The 21,526-nt window shown below is 41.8% G+C and overlaps 1 protein-coding gene across 17 annotated transcripts in view; it reads right to left on the bottom strand.

The window, feature by feature from the left end:
* Positions 1–21,526, bottom strand: part of KLHL32 (kelch like family member 32) — a 219,236-nt gene that overhangs the window by 49,683 nt on the left and 148,027 nt on the right. For 12 of the 17 annotated variants that reach the window (XR_012158001.1, XR_012158002.1, XR_012158003.1 and 9 more), the window contains one exon: positions 16,280–16,495. The exons of 2 other annotated variants lie outside the window; for them this stretch is intronic. Coding sequence is in view for 7 of the 15 variants with exons in the window: in XM_073336806.1 (XP_073192907.1) it covers positions 16,280–16,495 (216 nt within the window). In the remaining 8 variants the exon portion in view is untranslated. Of the gene's footprint in view, positions 1–14,157; positions 14,288–16,279; positions 16,496–18,400; positions 18,459–21,526 lie in introns of those variants that run through there. 3 more of the 17 variants (XM_073336815.2, XM_073336816.1, XM_073336820.2) reach the window with 3 other exon arrangements.

The raw sequence follows: 21,526 nt of genomic DNA, 5'->3' as shown, positions 1-21,526 counted from the left end.
GTTCCTAAAATGTGCGTGCTTTTTTTTTTTTTTAAATGAAAGAAGCTCACTACCGTCAGGTTGTGTAATGGCTCCAAAAATAAACACAGACACTGAAGTGCTATGGATCCAAGATGAAAGGGAATAGATTAGGCATTCCAGGACCAGGGTTAAAGTAAAGGGTATGGGGGTGAGAAGTTGGTCCTTCTCTTTTGCTAAAAGCAATTAGGAGATCCCCATCCTTTCTGCTCCCCCTCCTTCTTGGCTAGCTCATAGGCCTCCTCCTATGTCAGTCTTTAACCATTGCACATTCCCACTTAGCCAAGCCTAAGCTACTTTGCACAATTAACATTTAGGTTGAGTGGACTCTTGGGAATATTGTCATGGAAGTCTGTGACTAAGCTTGCTACTGTTAAGCAGAAAGGGGTAGTAACCTGTCACCTTACATTGGGCGGGGACAGGAGTCAGCGACTGCTCTTGGGCACCCCAGCCCCCCACCCAGGACAGGTGTACGGTCGGGGGCTCCCCACAGTGGCCCGGGCTCCCTGGAAGACTCTTATCACAGCCCAGCTCAGGCTTCTGGCCTGGCCAGGGGGTGGGACCTCAGGAGGAAGAGGAAGAACAAGGGGCAGGACCACAGACAGGGCATGGCTCCTGCATGTGAACCACTTTTGCCTTTTGGAAAGGTGGCCACCCTATATCGGGAACAGGTCAATGGTCCAGGGAGTAGGAATGAGGTTGAATCAGAACACCGGGAGGTCAGGATAAGATGATGGAACCAGAAGCCTTGGAGTGCTCCCAACCAGAACATAGGGGAAGGGGCTTGTGTCCAAGCTGGGCTTCCTGGACCCCCGTTCTAGCTGCTGTCTGTGAGCTACTGGGTGGAGGATTGGAGTGTAATGACTCCCAGGACCCCCCACAGACCCACATTCAAGAATCGTGGAGCCTGACAAGCTCAGAGAAGGGAAGGCCAGCCTTATTCTCCCCAAAATGTGAATTAGCTAGGCCCTTTGCACATACATGATCAAAAAGAGGGGTAGATGAGTCTGAGTCTCAAGAGTGGTGGAGAGCAGGAGGTAGGGACCTCATTCACATGATGTCTTCCTGCTCCTGGAAGGCCTGCAATTTGCTACTGTGAAGTTTCTTGGGAGACTTCCTTAAGAAGCCCTTACTCCGCTAAAGACAGACTTTCATGTCTCAGATATCATGAACATGGCTGGTGTATTCCTGGTCTGGGTTCTATTGGCCTTAATGATGACAACCACAGAATGCAGCTACCTAAAAGCAGGCTTTATTCCATGGATTAGCTAGTTTCTGATGGTTGAAATTTTGTTTTTTTACTTTTAGCACCGAATAACATTCAGTCATCCAGCAATCTGACTGGCTGGTTTTGCAGTCTGGTAGCATAAATGATAAATTACAAAGTAATTTAGTTAGAGGTACATAATGCTGCTATATTAATAGCAATTGAATTAATCAGAACTAATAGTGTTAAAGTGAATCACAATGTATTAAAATGATTTCTTACTTATCCTCGCGTGTTAATAAGATATATTTGCCTAAAATGTTTAAGCTTTAGGGCACCATTCATCACTCTTTTAATTGCTTGATTTCTTTGTGGGGCTAGTCAGGTGCATTGTCCTGTACAGCCCTCACCCCCAAGAATGAAGAGAATACATATCCCAGAGCTGAGGTCTGGCAGAGCATATGCTCCAGGCTGCAATTCAAATATGGGTACATGAGAAACAACCAGGGGCTACCTGGGTAGTTCTATCACTGGTGGATCGCCACGCCTCACAAACTTTAATGCACTTATCCTTACACCACCACTGAACAAGGGAAGTATTAATAGCTCAATGCTGAGAATGAGGAACTGAGTCCCTGAAGTGCCCAAAATCACACAAGATGTCTGAGCAGAGCCAGCAATTGAACCTGGATCTCTGGTGGCCCAGGCCAGTGCCTTAACTGTAAGACCATCTGTCCTTCCCTAAATGACTCAACTGTGCAGGCCCTTTCTCAGGCCCATTGTTTTCCACAATACTTGTTAAGACAGAAATAGATTTTGTAAGTGATGGGGACCTTTTGTGAAATCTCTAGGCATTGCCTTAAACATCTTGAAGCTCTGCAGAATATTTCAGAACTTTATAAAACTGAACATATTTTTTCTAATGAGGACATTCATTTCATTAGGAATAATGGGTAAAAAGTTACCTAGTGTTTCTGAAAATTTTACCTGATAAAAAACAGAAACAGTAAAATAAATGTTATTTTTCTTGGAAATTAACCTCGACCCAAGTTTAGATAGATATACTGATCAAGTGAATCCTGTGTTAAAACTAAACTCTGTTTTCTAAATACAGTCATACCTTAATGTTACGAGTCTCAGGTGACATTTACGTAAGGATTGTGTAAAAGCAGAGGTATATATACTAGCCTACAATCCTGCTAGGAGATGTAAAGGCATTTTAAATGTAAGAATTCCATAAAATTAGAGTTCATAAAGTTGTGGTTTACTTACAGAACATAGGGACAAGAAAAAGAACTTTACAAAAATTGCAAAAAGGCGGCACTTTTTCAGTTGAAGGAATGTAAAAAAAAGTGCTTAATTTCCTTGGCATTTTCAGGAGAGAAAAAAATCTGCTTCATCATTAATCTTATCGTTTTGAAAACTTGAAGATCTGTTTTGTCCAGAGTTACAAGGGGGAGATAGTATTTAAAAGTCAGCTTTATTACAGAACACAGGTTGCAACCATAACTTTGCAGACACTATTTCTCTCTACATAAAAACTTTGTTTTTCATGAATTATTTTGATAGACAAAGACAAGGTTGGGGGAGGCAGAACGGAGAGTAAATCCTCACTCATCTAGATTACCATTACTTCCATGGGACTAGGCCCAAAGCATTACTGGTATTATTTTAAAATTACATAGCACCTTTCTTCTAAGGTTCTCAGAGCAATTGCTGGGAATTAATAAATGACAGCATCCCTCTGAAGTACTTGTTTACAGATAGGAAAACTGATATAAAGGGAGATTAAGTGATTTGACATAAGAAATCAGTGGCACATCTGAGTATATAATCAAGATCTCTTGACTTACACTCTTGTACCATAACCTTCCCAGCAGAAACCCAGACGTTTGGTCAAATGTCAAGCCACAAAATAAAACCTGCTAAAACTTTGATACCTGGCTGTTTTGTCTCTGCATAAGATGGGCCAACTCAGATCACTACATTTGACCTGATATTACCATATGAGGTTCATTTGTGCCTTTAGGACACCATATTACCAGGAAGGGTCAGGATTCCTCCTTGAGTAGATTGGAGCACCGGGGCAAAAATAGCTTATATTTTGATGGGAGGAAAAAATTGCTACAGTTTCAGAGGGTACTGCATAATTCGCACTGGGCAGCTGGCTCGCTCCACCGTTTGGTGCATGATGTTGATGCACTGACCTGTCCCTTTTGGGAATCTGTGCTGAGGCTCTAGGAATGGGCTCCTCACACCCTCTTCCTCCCCCGACACTTTGTGCTGTGGTGGAGCAGCAGGGCTCCCTAGTGATGAAATTCCAGTGCTACAACCAGCTGCCTTGCTTGAAGTCAATTTATATTAGTGAGTGCCCCCTGGAACAAATAGCTTTGACACACAACTGTTAGCAACCATTCTATAGTCCCGTGCTTCTGGAATGAGCACATCTGGAAATTTAAAGAAATAAATAAAATAAATTAGTTGGGACTGATGGGAGTGGAAAGCCTATACTTGCTGTTGCAATCAATATACCCTTTTCTTTATACAAGATTGTCACAGAGAAATAAGAGTGCAAAATTACAGCAGGTGACAATCTACCAGAGCATTAAAAAAAATGGAGACCAAAGGCCAGGCAACTTGCTGTGTCATTTGGAACAGGTCCATCCACAGAAAAGAGAAGGTTAAAAATTATAAGCAACTACCCACTATAAACAATTATTTGGAGAACAGATTCTAAAAGCTAGTAATGAACAAACAGCTCTGGGCTCACAAATAGATTTGTCTAGCCCCGACTCTCCATTGTTGTTTGATCTCAATCTAGAGGACTGAAATTAGAAACTACATTGGATCAATTTTAGGTGGGGTGGGGGGGAATGATAATAGCTTTTTCTGTAAAGTTTAGATTAGACTAGGTTTCAGATTTGCATTGGACTTTTAAATAATGTTTTAGGCTAATTTGTCACAAAATGCACTGTAACTTTCGATAGCCACATTTTAAGTATTACAGCTTTGTGTTATGTTATAGATTTATTAAGCAGGAAAAACAGAATTCTACAGAAATGCCATTAAATTTTATAGAACCTTATCTAAATACCTATAGAATGTAATCATTATATTTTTCTATAGGTTTTTGAACCATCCTTCAGAAATCTATTGTTGCTATATAAAATTTCATAGAAAATGTTAGGCTGGTCCCACAAATCTATAGGACTTTTCCATAAGGGTTTATATGATATTACCATTTCAGGCCCTACGCAAAACCATACAATTCAAATGCATATTTGTCACTAAGTTATATATATTCTATGTTGTTATATTGCTACAAAATCATTAGGGCTATTTTTCCAAAAGTGTGTGCCAATGTTGTGTCCACAAAACAGAAGAATGAACATGCAGCACCTCAGAATTACATGTGTAAATGTGGCTTCTGTTATCCAAACGCATGTCTTTTATAAGTAGAAGATGTATGCATACTTTTTGCAAACACGACCTATGAATACTCTTTTTAATACCTTGAAATATCTAGGCAGCTTTTCCAAGTCACATCACAAATACATTAACTGTAGGAGGAATGGGGTTTCCTCCCCCGGCCCCCCCAATTTATTTTTTAAAAAAAACCCAACTCTTAAGCTCTTTGGTAAAAACTCCATAACTCTGCCCTTTTGGATTTCCTACCCTGATGCATCCCGAGTTTGTCTATTTCCTCCTCTCCACTTCAATACCTTCACTATCAGACATCTGCTTGCAGAAGTCCACTCAGAGCACATTATGAGCTACCAAGGCTGGCACTACATGTCTAAGCACTGCAGGAGCCTTCTCCTAACAAGGATGGGCCCAGTGATGTTAACTGTAGGAACATTTATGCACTTTCCTGTCAGCAGCCAATTTGTTTTTTCTTTTCCTTGAACTCTGCCAAGAACACATCTCAGAGGACAGCGCAACAGCAATAAAAAAAAAAAAATCTTTTAGGGCTTACTGCTCAACTCTGATTCTTTTTGATTTAGCTACAGAAAAGAACAAGTGAGAACACTGGATGCTCTTCACTTGTCTTCTTCAAGCACAGAGCACTTCACATTTTAATCAACTGACCGTCTGCCAAAATGGTGCCACTTTTGTTTACTCTGGCTGAATCTTCAATCCCCACATGATGGTCTTCAGGTTAATTCATAACATGTGTGAGCCCTGGTCTACACTAGGACTTGAGGTCAAGTTTAGAAGCATTAAATCGATATAACCTCGCACCCGTCCATATGACAAAGGCTTTTTTTTCCTACTTAAAGGACTCTTAAAATTGATTTCCTTACTCCACCCCCAACAAGGGGATTAGCGCTGAAATCGGCCTTGCCGGGTCGAATTTGGAGTACTGTGGATGCAATTAGACAGTATTGGCATCCGGGAGCTATCCCAGAGTGCTCCATTGTGACCGCTCTGGACAGCACTCTCAACTCATATGCACTGACCAGGTACACAGGAAAAGGCCCGCGAACTTTTGAATTTTATTTCCTGTTTGGCCAGCATGGCAAGCTGCAGGTGAATGCAGCGCTCATTAGCAGAGGTGACCATGATGGAGTCCCAGAATAGCAAAAGAGCTCCAGCATAGACCGAACAGGAGGTACGGGATCTGATCGCTGTATGGGGAGAGGAATCCGTGCTATCAGAACTCCGTTCCAGTTTTCAAAATGCCAAAACATTTGTCAAAATCTCCCAGGGCATGAAGGATAGAGGCCATAACAAGGACCCAAAGCAGTGCCGCATGAAACTTAAGAAGCTGAGGCAAGCCTACCAGAAAACCAGAGAGGCAAACAGCCACTCTGGGTCAGAGCCCCAAACATGCCGCTTCTATGATTAGCTGCATGCCATTTTAGGGGGTTCAGCCACCACTACCCCCACCCTGTGCTTTTACTGAGTCCATGGAGAGAGAGGCAACACGGAAGCAGGTTTGGGGGATGAGAAAGATGATGATGATGAGGTTATAGATAGCTCACAGCAAGCAAGCGGAGAAACTGGTTTTCCTAACAGCCAGGAACTGTTTCTCACCCTGGAGCCAGTACCCCCCGAACCCACCCAAGGCTGCCTCACGGACCCGCCAGGCAGAGAAGGGTCCTGTGGTGAGTGTACCTTTTTAAATTGTATACATGGTTTAAAAGAAAGCATGTTTAATGATTGATTTGTACTGGCATTCGCGGCTCTCCTGGATGTACTCCCAAAGCCTTTGCAAAAGGTTTCTGGGGAGGGCAGCCTTATTCCGTCCACCATGGTAGGACACTTTACCACTCCAGGCCAGTAGCACGCAGTTGGGAATCATTGCAGAACAAAGCACTGCAGTGTATGTTTGCTGGCATTCAAACAACATCCGTTCTTTATCTCTCTGTGTTATCCTCAGGAGAGTAATATCATTCATGGTCACCCAGTTCAAATAGGGTGCTTTTCTTAAGGGGACATTCAGAGGTGCCTCTTCCTGCTGGGTTGTTTGCCTGTGGCTGAATAGAAATGTTTCCCGCTGTTAGCCACGGGGAGGGGTTAGCCACATGGTGGGGGGAGGCAGAATGCGACCTTGTAACAAAAGCATATGTGCTATGTATGTAACAGCAAGGTTTACCGAGAAAGAGTGTACCCATTGTTCTATAAAATGCATCTTTTTAAATACCACTGTCCCCTTTTTTCCCTCCACCAGCTGCATGTGTTTCAAGGATCACAGGATCTTCTCCTTCCCAGAGGCTAGCGAAGATTAGAACGCAAATAAAACACAGTCACGATGAAATGTTCTCTGAGCTCATGCTGTCCTCCCACACTGACAGAGCACAGACGAATGCATGGAGGCAGACAATGTCAGAGTACAGGAAAGCACAAAATGACCGGGAGGAGAGGTGGTGGGCTGAAGGGAGTAAGTGGCGGGCTGAAGAGAGGGCTGAAGCTGAAAGGTGGTGGAAGTGTGATGAGAAGAGGCAGGATTCAATGCTGAGGCTGCTGGAGGATCAAACTAATATGCTCCAGAGCATGGTTGAGCTGCAGAACAGGCAGCAGGAGCACAGACCGCCGCTACAGCCCCTGTGTAACCAACCGCCCTCCTCCCCAAGTTCCACAGCCTTCTCACCCAGATGCCCAAGAAAACGGTGGGGGGGCCTCCGGCCACCCAGCCACTCCACCACAGAGGATTGCCCAAGCAACAGAAGGCTGTCATTCAATAAGTTTTAAAAGTGTTAAACTTTAAAAGTGCTTTTAAACTTTTAAACTATTTGGCCTTGTCCTTCCCTCCTCCACCACCCCTCCTGGGCTACCTTAGCAGTTATCCCCCTATTTGTGTAATGAATTAATAAAGAATGCATGAATGTGAAGCAACAATGACTTTATTGCCTCTGCAAGTGGTGATCAAAGGGAGGAGGGGAGGGTGGTAAGCTTACAGGGAAGTAGAGTGAACCAAGGGTGGGGGGGTTTATCAAGGAGAAACAAACAGAACTTTCACACTGTACCCTGACCAGTCATGAAACTGGTTTTCAAAGCTTCTCTGATGTGCACCGCACCCTCCTGTGCTCTTCTAACAGCCCTGGTGTCTGGCTGCATGTAACCAGTGGCCAGGCGATTTGCCTCAACCTCCCACCCCACCATAAACGTCTCCCCCTTACTCTCACAGATATTGTGGCGCGCACAGCAAGCAGTAATAACAGTGGGAATATTGGTTTTGGTGAGGTCTAACCCAGTCAGTAAACTGCGCCAGCACGCTTTTAAACGTCCAAATGCACGTTCTACCACCATTCTCCACTTGCTCAACCTGTAGTTGAACAGCTCCTAACTACTGTCCGGGGTGCCTGTGTATGACTTCATGAGCCATGGCATTAAGGGGTAGGCTGGGTCCCCAAGGATAACTGTAGGCTTTTCAACATCCCCAACGGTTATTTTCTGGTCTGGAAAGAAAGTCCCTTCCTGAAGCTTTTGAAACAGAGCAGAGTTCCTGAAGATGCGAGCGTCATGTACCTTTCCCAGCCATCCCACGTTGATGTTGGTGAAACGTCCCTTGTGATCCACCAGTGCTTGCAGCACTATTGAAAAGTACCCCTTGCGGTTTATATACTCCCCGGCTTGGTGCTCTGGTGCCAAGATAGGGATATGGGTTCCATCTATGGCCCCACCACAGTTAGGGAATCTCATTGCAGAAAAGCCATCCACTGTGACCTGCACATTTCCCGGGGTCACTACCCTTGATATCAGCAGATCTTTGATTGCGTTGGCTACTTTCGTCACAGCAGCCCCCACAGTAGATTTGCACACTCCAAATTGATTCCCGACTGACTGGTAGCTGTCTGGCATTGCAAGCTTCCACAGGGCTATCGCCACTCGCTTCTCAACTGTGAGGGCTGCTCTCATCTTGGTATTCTTGCGCCTCAGGGCAGGGGAAAGCAAATCACAAAGTTCCATGAAAATGCCCTTACGCATGCGAAAGTTTCGCAGCCACTGGGAATCGTCCCAGACCTGCAACACTATGCGGTCCCACCAGTCTGTGCTTGTTTCCCGGGCCCAGAATTGGTGTTCCATCGCATGAACCTGCCCCATTAGCACCACGATGCCCACGTTGCCAGGGCCCGTGCTTTGAGAGAAGTCTGTGTCCATGTCCGCATGACTCTCGTCACAGCGCTGATGTTGCCTATATACCCAGTTTCACTTTGGCAGGTTCTGGTGCTGCATATACTGCTGGATAATGCGCATGGTGTTTAATACGCTCCTAATTGCCAAAGTGATCTGAGCGGGCTCCATGCTTGTCATGGTATGGTGTCTGCATGGAAAAAAGGCGCGGAACGATTGTCTGCCGTTGCTCTGATGGAGGGAGGGGCGACTGATGACATGGCTTACAGGGTTGGCTTACAGGGAATTAAAATCAACAAAGGGGGTGACTTTACATTAAGGAGAAACAAAAACAACTGTCACACAGAATGGCCCCTTCAAGGATTGAACTCAAAAATCTGGGTTTAGCAGGCCAATGCTCGACCCACTGAGCTATCCCTCCCCCCAGTATTTCAGGCAGGACTGAATCTCCATTAAACTTTTCAAGGTGCCCTTGACAGATCTCACCGAAACGATTGTTGGCCATTGATTTTACGGAGGGAGGGAGGGAGGGAGCGATGAGGGAGGAAATGAATACAAAACAAATCTGGTCTATTTCTTGTTTTGATCCACTCCATCTATCTTTTACATCTTTGGCTGGCAGCAGACGGTGCAGTAGGACTGCTAGCCATCCTCATCTCCTGGCTGCTCGCCAGAAGATGGTACAATAGGACTGCCGGCAGGACTAAAGAGAATGACCTGGTCGAGTCACTCCTAATTTAGTTCCTGCGCCCATGTCTGCCAAAGTGCTCCTGACCGACCTTACCGAGGCAGCCAGGAGCACCTCGAACATGATGAGGATTGTTATCAGGACTATTGCACCATCAGCTGCCACAAGGCAATGGGTTGCTGCTGCTGTGTAGCAACGCAGTACCGTGTCTGCCAGCACCCAGGAGACATACGGTGACAGTGAGCTGAGCGGGCTCCATGCTTGCCGTGCTATGGCGTCTGCTCAGGTAACTCAGGAAAAAAGGCGCGAAACGATTGTCTGCCCTTGCTTTCATGGAGGGAGGGAGGGAAGGGGGGCCTGACGATATGTACCCAGAACCACCTGCGACAATGTTTTTTGCCCCATCAGGCATTGGGATCTCCACCCAGAATTCCAATGGGCAGCGGAGACTGTGGGAACTCTGGGATACCTACCCACAGTGCAACACTCTGGAAGTCGACGCTAGCCTTGGTACTGTGGAAGCACTCCACCGAGTTAATGCTCTTAATGCACTTAGAGCATTTTGTGTGGGGACACACACAATCGACTATATAAAAACGATTTCTAAAAAACCGACTGCTATAAATTTGATCGAATTTCGTAGTGTAAACATAGGTTTATTATAATTGTGTGTCTAGAGGGACTGATGTTAAGCACTGTGGGGACAACTGTTTTGAGTGGCCACCTTGCTTAGATATCTGTTATGATTACTACTTTTACTTTTCATACCTGTACTTAGATGTCCTCTGCTGGGTATGTTATCACTGCATACAGTAAATAGATTAAAGTCAAACCTAGAAATATACTGTTACTCATCTTGACACTGTGTCTGTAGCTTTAATAGCAGCACAACACTAGTGACCAAGAACATTTCCTTTTACTTAAATATACATTGATACATACAATTATACTTCAGTTAATCTTGTGTGTTAGACTCCATGAAGATAGACCAATGCAAATGCGACATACAGAAACCATCTTGTTGAGTGTGTGCCTTGGTGTCATCTTTCCGCACTTTGTTTTTAAACTAAATCCCATGTTCCCTACTTACCTGCAGAGATGACCTAAATTCAGGAGCCGCAGGCAAAGCAGCCCTCCTGCCTACCAGTGTGATGCTCTATGCAATTCTACAGTTAATCCAGGATAAATTAGGTGGGGCAATATTATTGCAGGACACTGAGGCAAAAGTAATGCACTCCAGTCATTTCCTTATTGCTTACAGCTGCAGCAAAAAAATCATGGAGTGGAATCGACATGTATCAAAATGAAAATTAGAAGCATAGAACACAGAGATGCCTTTCATAAATCACTGCTCTTTAATGTAAAATAAAACCTGTGTTACCATTATATAGGTTTACAGTTGCAATAAGAAATTTTCATATTTAAAAAAAAAACCCAGTCAAACTTGGAATAAGTTCAGAAGAAAGTAACACAAGATCTTATTGTCAACTAATGACAAGATTAAGAGAACATTAAGCCTACCACTAAGGCAAATAAGGGGAGATAACTTCACACGTATGTAAAGGGATGTTATAAAGACGACAGGGATCAATTTTCCTTGTTGGTCAGTGATTCTAAGACAATAGGAAATGGTGCAAAAATTGTATTAGGAAAAATGTATATTAGTAGGAAAAGTTATGTAACTATAAAGTCAATGGTACAAGTGCTGGAGGAACCAGCTTGGGGCCATGCTCCTCTTGACCTGCTGCTTACAAACAGGGAAGAACTGGTAGGGGAAGTAGAAGTGGGTGGCAACCTCAGCAGCAGTGACCATGAGATGGTTGAGTGCAGGATCCTGACAAAAGGATGAAAGGAGAGTAGAGAAATACAGACCCTGGACTTCAGAAAAGCAGACTTTGACTCCCTTAGGGAACTGATAGGCAGGATCCCCTGGGAGGCTAATATGCGGGGGAAAGGAGTCCAGGAGAGCTGGCTGTATTTTAAAGAAGCCTTATTGGAGGCACAGGAACAAACCATCCCGATGTGCAGAAAGAATAGCAAATATGGTAGGCAACCAGCTTGGCGTAACAGTGAAATCTTTGGTGAGCTTATTAACAGCGTGATTAATTGTGTAATTAATCGCAATTAATAACGCAATACAAAAATTAATTTTTAAGCGCAATACAAAAATTAATTTTTTAATCATAGAATCATAGAATATCAGGGTTGGAAGGGACCTCAGGAGGTCATCTAGTCCAAGCCCCTGCTCAAAGCAGGACCGATCCCCGACTAAATCATCCCAGCCAGGGCTTTGTCAAGCCTGACCTTAAAAACTTCTAGGGACGGAGATTCCACCACCTCCCTAGGTAACGCATTCCAGTGTTTCACCACCCTCATAGTGAAAAAGTTTTTCCTAATATCCAACCTAAATCTCCCCCACTGCAACTTGAGACCATTACTCCTTGTTCTGTCATCTGCTACCACTGAGAACATGTAGTCTAGAGCCATCCTCTTTGGTACCCCCTTTCAGGTAGTTGAAAGCAGCTATCAAATCCCCCCTCATTCTTCTCTTCTGAAGACTAAACATCCTTGACAGCCCTAATTTATATATGTGTACATTTGAAATAAAAAGTCATTTGAAATGAAAAATTGACACTTTTTATACCAAAAAGTCAAAATGGTTTTGCAAAAAATTTTATTTTTGTCAAGACAGGATTTTCTAACAGAATGCTGTTTTGACTGTGTTTTTATTACCAGCTCTAATATCTATATCTACTGATAGATGGATGGATAGGAAGGTGCTGGACCTTCTTGTATATTTTTCTTAACCTTAACTTCACAAAAAAGGTATCTAAAATGGCTAATGTTGATTTCTTTACAACCCTTTGTATAAGTAAAAGAGGGAAAAACAAATCTGTGTTGATCTCTGGAATACTCATTTTCAGTCCAATGCGATTCAGAGTTAGCCTTTTGATTAAGATCAAATATAGTATCGGTGTAGTATCATTCGATAAATTGGAGGACTACTATTACTACTACTGCGGGGTTCGGTGACCTAAGAGATATTTCCATCTCTAACTATTATGATGATCCTATGAACAGTGAACTTCTAACCCCTTCAAAATCAAAGTTCTGAATTAAGATGATAGCTGATTTTTATGTATAGCAATATTAAGTGTAACATCAGTTTATTGCTTAAATAGCCTTTAAATTTAGCATATTACCACTCTAAGTTACCAACAAGAAGCCCTCTGGTACTAGATTTCTCTGGGAACATGCATTACTGTATAAGGTTGGTTACCTTTTAAATTACCAAGGGAAAGAAATAAGCTGCTTCCTTAAAGTAGAGCCAATGAGCCCTTTTAGAAATAGCCAATTATGAGAAAATTGACTTTCCACCTAATGATAATCTAGACATTTATATCCTCATCTGGAAAGCATTTACAATAACTTGTGAATAAATATCACTGTTGATCATCTCAGTCAAACATATGACAAGGGAAGGACAAGATCAAAGAATTATTCACTTTTGTTTTAACTTTCTCGGGATTTTTCCTTGTCTTTTCTGTATCTCTATTTAATTCTCTCTTCCCACCCGGATGAATTATTACACACACTTTAATGGTGCACACAAGCCATGAATCATATACACCTGTAATGATCTATCAAAAGTTGTATTTAAATATCCCACACAGTAGTTGAATGTAACAATCTATATGGGAAAAAATCAATAAAATATAGATTCTAAAACACTAGCGCCAATGTCCCCTTCTTACGCTTATGTTTTCAGGAGCTGGTAGCCATCTCGACTCTAGTCATTTGTTTAGAAGAAACTGTATTTCTTCCCGCTCCTCCACCATTGTTATTGTTTTATCATGGTTAAGGTCAGGTTAGAAAAGTTCAGGGTTATTCACACTGTAAAAAATAGATTTTTTTGGATTCCTTGTAGTTGCCTCTCCAAAGGAAAGCCCCATTTAGGCTGGGAAAATGAGGTTCATAAGATTTTTCTGTTAATAACGGTGCACTCTTTACTAAGAAGTGCACTTCTACTTACTTTATCCACTATATCCTTCATAAAATCTTGACTTTCTTTCCAAGACGATCTAGGAGAATCATCACCATAGTACTGTAGAACCTTACTGAACATTAGTCATATTTTTATGTGGGTTAGAAGCTAATATTACTATTAAACTTTACAAAATATGTCTTGCTTAAGGATGTAGTTCACAACATTCAATCAACTGGGGAATCCACAATCAACAACCTAACAAAAATCTAGCATGGAGCACACGTGAGCGACAGTAGATTTTAGTTTTCATCTACAGCAAATCTATGTGTTATCTCAAAGCCAGACTTCCTATATTTTTCTTTTAACTGCCTTAATCTTTATGTACATTGGGCCTGATGGACCCAGTGGATGCTGGGAGTTTAAACCTTGCTGCACCAGTGAACGTAGTAGTGCCCTGGGGACACTGTGATCCCCTCCAGGGACCCTCCCCTGGGAGGGTACCTTTAATTTGTGGTTTGAATTTCATGTGAGGACCACTGGTGAAGTTGCCTTGGGGACACGTTGAAACAATGTTGTTATAATGTGTGTGCATCTGTGATGTGAGGACCACTGGTGAAGTTGCCTTGGGGACACGTTGAAACAATGTTGTTATAATGTGTGTGCATCTGTGTGTTCTTGGGATGCCACACTAGTTACAGGTAGGACACATTAATCAAGTAGTAGTATCCCTCATCAGCTTTTCTATTATCTGCCCCACTTTGTGCCAATTTCCTCTTGCTTCCCCAACACCTCCTGCTCTGCTGTTCTTCTGCAAGACATGGGATAGGGATTTGTCAAAGTCAATGAGCACTTTATTACAGGGAGAGTGCTCAGTAATGAACAATTCAGCAATTTAATGAGATTCTGTAGATCTGTCTCCAGCCTGTCCATCAAGTTTCACTTCTATAAAGCACCCTGACACTAATCCTCTGGCATACCCAATCTTCACCCTGGGCTGAATATTAGATTCTTCCATGGTATATTGCATTACCACTATAACCTTAGCAAAAATGATGAACTTAACTACACTTGAGGCAATATAGCTGGTCTGATTTGATTTTCCTCTATTGGGTTGACTATGAGGGAATTATTTATTTACTATGATAAAGCAAAAAACAGTTTCTTATTGCCTGCTGAATGCCTAAATTGGTAAATATTTATGTGTGTCTTTTAATTCATTCTGGAGAACCAGAAATAAAATATATATATTTTTGCCTGCAGCAGAAAACTAGTTTAAAACATTCTACATAACAGCATTAGTAACCTTTAGAGAGGCAATTATGATAATACTTAAATGGACAGTGTAGAGTTTGTTGTCACTCAAAAAGAAGCACATTATCACTGCTGTACATAGCAGTATCTGCAGTGTGACCTGCAACACTGGCATACACTATCATATTTGCTACATGGAGTGTCCACTCTACTGTCATGCAGGCCATTAAGAAAATCTTTCCCAGATTCGTCCCAAAGGGCAAGGGCAGTGTCACAGTACCAGAGACTTAAGAACTCCCACTTACCAGACTGGAAATGGCAAACGTGGGGAGAACGCCTGCCATACCACACTGACCAGTGCCAGCATGCTATTTAATGCAGCTTGGCTTTCTGCAGCATCTCTCCTCTCTAAGATGTCTCAAAGCACTTTGAGAAGCACTTTCATCTTGCAGTGAAGTGATAATGAAAGCAAATGGGCCAGTCAGCAATACCCCCACAACCTCACTCATCAAAACTGCTTTACCAAGCAAGGGAATGAGGGCTAGCACTCCAGAGTATCCCCTCCTCCTTTATAAAAGAGTACAGCACCAGGGGATCTCTCAAAGATGAGTAGGCGGGAGTCCAAGTTTATATTTCAATTTTAATGGAAATAGCATCTTTGGAAAAGACTGCATATTCTACCCTCAAAATCTGAGAAATAAATCTGTGCGGTAGCCACTAGAATGAAGGATTAAACTTTATCTCCACTCTGCCTTGGTAGTTTGAAGAAGTTTGTTTTTATATAGCACGGCTCATCTGCAGATCTCAAAACACCTTACAAAGTAAGGTAAGAATCATACCCCTCATTTCACAGATAGGGAAACCAAGGCACAGAGCGATGAAGTGACTTACACAACATCACCCAGCAGATAAGGAGCTTATTAAGAGAGCCATGAATAACACTCAGGTCTTCTGACTGCTTCTCCCTTCCATTAGCCTGAAGGTATCTCCCTTTTTATAAGATAAAAAGTATTTTCCAAAACAGATATATTTAACAATTTTTTCCTACCTTGCCCTGCCTTTCTCCCATATTGCGTGATAGCAAACAAGAAACAAACAGCAGTGTTACTGTAATTAATATTACAGATGTTTACTTCCATTATATTCTGAAGCTCCCATTTTCACAGATTTACAGTAGGATTGTTTCCCAGATTATTTTTTATATATATTTTTGTAGCAAAACATATTAAAAGGCATGTGGCTATGTGTTTCTTTAGCATTAAAAGCTATTAAATCATATTCCATATTATGCCACAACGTTGTAATTTTTTCCTGTTAACATACTAGGCCACACAAGTCAAACAACAAAAAGTCTTCTTCCAGATTAACTAATTGTATTAGAACAGAGCAGATCCTGTATTACTGTATTACGTCAAAATCTAGTTTGCCCCCTTTTGTTTCCCTGAGCCTTTAATCGTTTTAGTGTCACCAGCACGTGCTCAAGGCTCCTGAACAAAAGTTTTCCCTGGTTTTATACAGTGTCACACATTACACCAACCGATTTCCTTACCTGCCAGATTTGCTCTTCGCTAAGAGAAGTGAGTCGGTCGCTCTTCAGGACCTCTCGAAGGAGACAGTATGGGAGAGCCAGGACTTCCTCCGGGTGACTCTTCAACAGCTCAGAGAGGTGTTTAACTAAGAAGTCAACCACTGCCTTCTCCAGCAAAGTGAGGTTAAAGAGGTCAGCGAGCTTATACAGGTCCAAGTAATTAAAGCTATTTAATTCCTGGGTGAGCAAAGCAAAACAAAAAATGTGTCTCAGAAAAAAAGGCAAAAGAGAAATAGGGGAAAATGTGACTTCAGATTGAGGATCATGGTCTGGCACACGTGTGAAAAAAAAGCGTGAGCAAATGCTGCAATTGCATGTGCAAATCGGGCAATTGTGAATGATAGAGGGCATTCAGAAATCATGTGTGTTGAAACTGCCTGATTTATGCATGCATCTGCAGCAACTGTAAGACATGAAGTTGTATGTGGACCAATAAATAAACCAAAGTGTTTCATACTGTATTACAAGAGCTGGCAGAATTCAACACGTAGATTTTTAAAAAAAATCTTTCCATTAATTAAAAAGCTTTGTTACAGAACAATTATTTGCTCATTATTTATTGTTAATTATTTCATCTGCCTTGAAAAGAGAACTGCAAGCACTTTCATAAATAGGATTTCTAGTTTCACCAAGGACTTCTGTTTTCTATGCTGAAATTATGTTTCAATTTACAGATATATCATCAGTGAATTAAAACAGATTTGCCTTCACCTCCTGCACCAACAGTATCCTGATTTGCCACTTCTTCATCTAGAAGCAGAAAAATGAACACTGACAAAAGCTGAGCTAAACCAAAGCAAAAGTACTTTCTACCCAGATATCAACAGATCCTACATTTAAAGGCCCACATTTTCAGCCTGGCATATCACTGCAATTACTACAATCTGGGCAATTTACATAATTTTAGATCTCATGCTTTTCAAGATCAAGATCATGTCTTCATCTATGTTAGGAGAGCACCTAGTAACTGGGCACTACCACTAACTAAGTAAAAAAATCTAGAAAATAAACAAAAAAGTAACTAGTCACTAAGTCTATAAAGGTCTAATAGAACCCAGTCACTATCCAACTTTATTTAATGTTAAACAGGGCCTGGGATTCGGTGTAGAGAGACCTCAGCCTGCTTAGAACATGGCAAACGCACCATTAAAAATCCTTGGAACCTTTCATTAACGATACAGAAAAGAAGGAAAAACAGTTAAAGAAAGCATCTGAAATGTAAAATATTAAACAAGTCTTTCATTTTAACATTTTGTGTTCCCTTTAGCTGTAGAGTTTTTAGAAAGAAAACCCCCTTGTTCCACAGTATCTTAGAGAGCATTAAAGATGGTAATAACTGTCCTTTTGGGCAAAAGGAAAGAAGCTGGCTGAGATGGGCTAAAGCGGTTGTTTTTCCTGTTGTCTTTAAGATCCAAAACTGACCTTTTGAGGAAAAGAAAATAAGTTAGTTGAGATGAGCTGGAGCTGCTGTTGTTAAAGTCCAATCCCATTTCATCAAAGATGCAGTTTGGAATTCAGCTGGAGCTGACAGAACAATCCAGATGACATCACCAACCCTCTCTGGCCTGAGCTGGTAAGGACACCCCTCAAAGAAGGTCTGGGTCCCTGGAGATAGTGGGGGTGGCAGCCATGACAGTGAAGCTTGGTCCAGTAGCCTCCGGCTATTCTTTCTTTACCCCCAAAATCTCAGTCTTTAAAAAGCCACAAAGAGTATGGTGGGTGAAGTAACTCATCCCCTCATTATTTTGTCCAAAAATTAGGCTTACTATCCAACACGCCAATTTTGGTTCATTAACTTCCAGCTCTACATCATCATATTAATTTCAACAGTTTTTGGATTATATCAACATGGACTTTTGCGTTTAGAGTAATCCAGTTTCTCTGTCTGGTTTTCTTGCATTATTCCCATCAATATTTGTTATTATAGGTTATCATGACATGTTAAAACATACACATTTTTGACAGTAAAGCTCTCAATTAGGGTAAATTTGTAGGCACAATTAGCATAACACTCCCTCACTTTCCTTCCCATCCTATTCTTACCCAGCTGAGAAATACAGGAATCAAAATTATACACAGTACCTCTAAATAATAATGGTCCAAATGGTCCTGCCCAGTGCACGATGTGAAGGAGAATAAGACAAACTCCTGGAATAAACACCTAAGGACAAGGGAGAGTGAGCAGAGACTTCACCGAATCCTTCCCAACTCTGAGAAAGGCCACCTACAAAAACAGTGTGTTGCTGGCTCTTTGTGGGTTTTGGAGAACGACAGAGTCAGGGAGCAGTTGCTCTACAAGACTCACTTGCCTCTAAAACCTGTGGATATGCAGACAGAAATCCACATGGGAGTTAATGCTGTCTGTTGTAGCATTAACTCCCCTCCCGAAGCTTCTATTCCATACACAGAGGGGACTAATCATGTAAGAGAGACAATGATAGTACATCTCCTAAATGAGCTATGGTGCCATGGGAAAGAGGAGGCTAGAAAGCAACACAAAGGATCATGCAGACCAGGTAGAGGACCTAGAATCCTGGGATTTGCCCACAGCTCCTTGGGTTAAACAGTGATTCCTGCATTCTCAGTGTGGCCATACACCTCAGCTTCCTAAGGACAGCATAGCAGAAACTCCAGAAATTATATAATATAGAGCAGGATCAACAAGAACAAATATATATTATTTGAGACATCAGAGTGACAAAGGACCCTAAATAAAATTCATATACTTTCATCTGCTTTTCTCTGTTTTTTCTCTTTGTTCCTGTTTTTTTCTCCCCCTCTCCTACTCCCTGGTCTTCTCCCACAATTTACTGCTCTGTTCCCAGCTACCAGCCCCCTCATTGTCCCACTCCTTATGCGAAGATTACAAGAACTCTTGTCAGTTTCACTTTGCTGCTTAGTTAGCACAGGAAGCAGAGCAGAAAAGAGGAAAAGACTAAATTACCTGAATTACACTTGGCTGCTCTGCTGGATGGACTGGCAGAGCCAAATGAAACTGACAAGAGATCTTGTAAATGTCAATTTGCTGCTCTGCTGGCACATGGAGCAGAGCAGGAGGAAGATGGGAATGGGAGAAGAGAATCTCCAGAAGGTTCTGGGTGCTACCCATGGGATAAGGTCTGCTTTATCAGTGAATTCAATGGTTTTCTATTGATTGATGGTAGAACTGCTACTCCAGGATGACCAAATTCCTTGTGGGACTCCCATTGAAATATGGAACCCCTGCATGTCCTCCAGCTTGGGGCTGTGTATTGAAGGCAAATTCTATTTAAGGTGCTACATTCTATACAGAATCTCTTCCTTATTTTTTAAAGAATCAGGAGCTGAGGTTTATGCATATTCACAATAAGCACTCAGGGCTTGATCTAGTCTCAAGGGTCACATGTTTTCTGGTAGATCGAAGGATGCCCCCTCCTCTCCATAACGAGACAGGTAAGGTGAGGACAAATCCTTTCCCACTACCGAAGGCTAGGACAGGAATTCTGCACGTTGAAACTCCTGGCATTTCTTGTTTCCTACATGAAAAGATTTTGCTCACAATCATGGGGAAACAGGGCAAGGGTTGACAGTTTTTTGCACTCCTGCTCCCCAAATCAATTCATATACTCATTAAAAATAGGCAATGGGATTACAGAAAATCTTTGGATTTTACAGCAAAAAAAAAATTCCATTATCAATTAAATATTTGGATTTTTAATGTAATTTCATAGAAAAATTTAATCTTGATATAAATTTCACTTGACAGATTTATGGGATGTTATTTTATTACTAATTAATAAAGAACTTGACAAAAACATTTTAGAAACTACAGTGGGTCATCACTGAAAATATACATATTTGCTAGCAAGTTATCACAGTGTGGTATCTCAGGTCTGGCAGCTATTCCCTATTCTAAGCATTATAGGTTGTCATTTCTCAGATACCAACTGCTGGCAATTGCTGACCTACAGTGAGTACTAGGAGTTCTGTTTCCATTTATTTTTTAAAAATGACCTGTACGTATATAAAAATCTTGTAAATATTTAGTCATTCTTGGTTCTCTTTAAAATGTAGAGATGAATAGAATGAAAACTTGCATTAAATCCTGCAATGGGGTTTTCCCTGGCTGATGGAATGTCAATCATCCAAAAAGAAATGTAAGAGACATGAACTTAAATAAACTGAGTTCTTCATTTTTGGAGGTCAGCAATAAGGAGAATAAGATCCAGGCCTTGTGACCTGAAGATTAACTTTCCACCAAAGAAAGATGAGCCTTATCGAATACCCAACAGAGTCAATGGAAAGTCTCTTAATGATTTCGGTGGGTTTTGAAACAGACCCCAGGTGCAGAAGGTGCAGCCTTCTGGACCTTATATATCATGAGTAATGCTGGTCGGGATATTATTTATTTGCTGAAAAGGGCAACTTGATGGCATTTCTCTGTCTGAAACATAATTTTTGAATGCCGATCAATTCCAAAATTTCAGGGAATGTTGTCGGAATGTTGTAGTAAGGCTGAACCTTACAGATTTTGCTGAAAATAGGAAAAGGAAAATGGGGTACACACGGAGTCCCTTGTATCTGGGATAGCAGAATCATAACCTTAAACAGCTCTGTAACTATCTACTGATCAAAGAACCGGTTTGATGGCAGACATTAACACCTTCTGGCATAACAATACTCCCATCTCAGCCCATAGTTCCAATACAGTTTAAAATGATGACACCCTGTATGACTTATCTCCCAGACAGAAAGAAAAGAAATAAGAATGGTGGGAGCACAGGAGCAATAGGGGTTCACATAGAGCTGCTGGCAAGGTATGGGGGAGGGTTGAAGGGAGTCCCTGAAATAGAGGGGGAGGGTGGCACAGTGGAAATTTGTTTTGGGGGGAGGGGGATTGAGAATGGAGGAATACAATTGAATTTTTGTGGTGAAATTTCCATTTTGTCCAAAAGGTATTTTCCTTGGGAGAAGGGGGAAAACGTTTCAATGGAAAATTTTGAACCAGCTATAGCAAAGAGTCATCATCCCTAGACTGAGCATAAACTGAGGGGTTCAACAACTTGTAGATACTGATCAGAATATTTTTAAAATTTTTTTACTGCTGGGGTTCAGCAGAATGCTGACTCTTCCTCAGAATAGGTCAGCTTGACACAGAAGCTGAAATTAATCACCTTCCGGGGGGGTTGATGGTTTAGAAGGCTACCAATATATTTAAAAAGATTGGGC

This window comes from Lepidochelys kempii, chromosome 3, assembly GCF_965140285.1.
Source record: "Lepidochelys kempii isolate rLepKem1 chromosome 3, rLepKem1.hap1, whole genome shotgun sequence".
NCBI classification, from domain to species: Eukaryota; Metazoa; Chordata; order Testudines; family Cheloniidae; genus Lepidochelys; species Lepidochelys kempii.
This window is presented reverse-complemented; position numbering and strand designations above follow the sequence as displayed.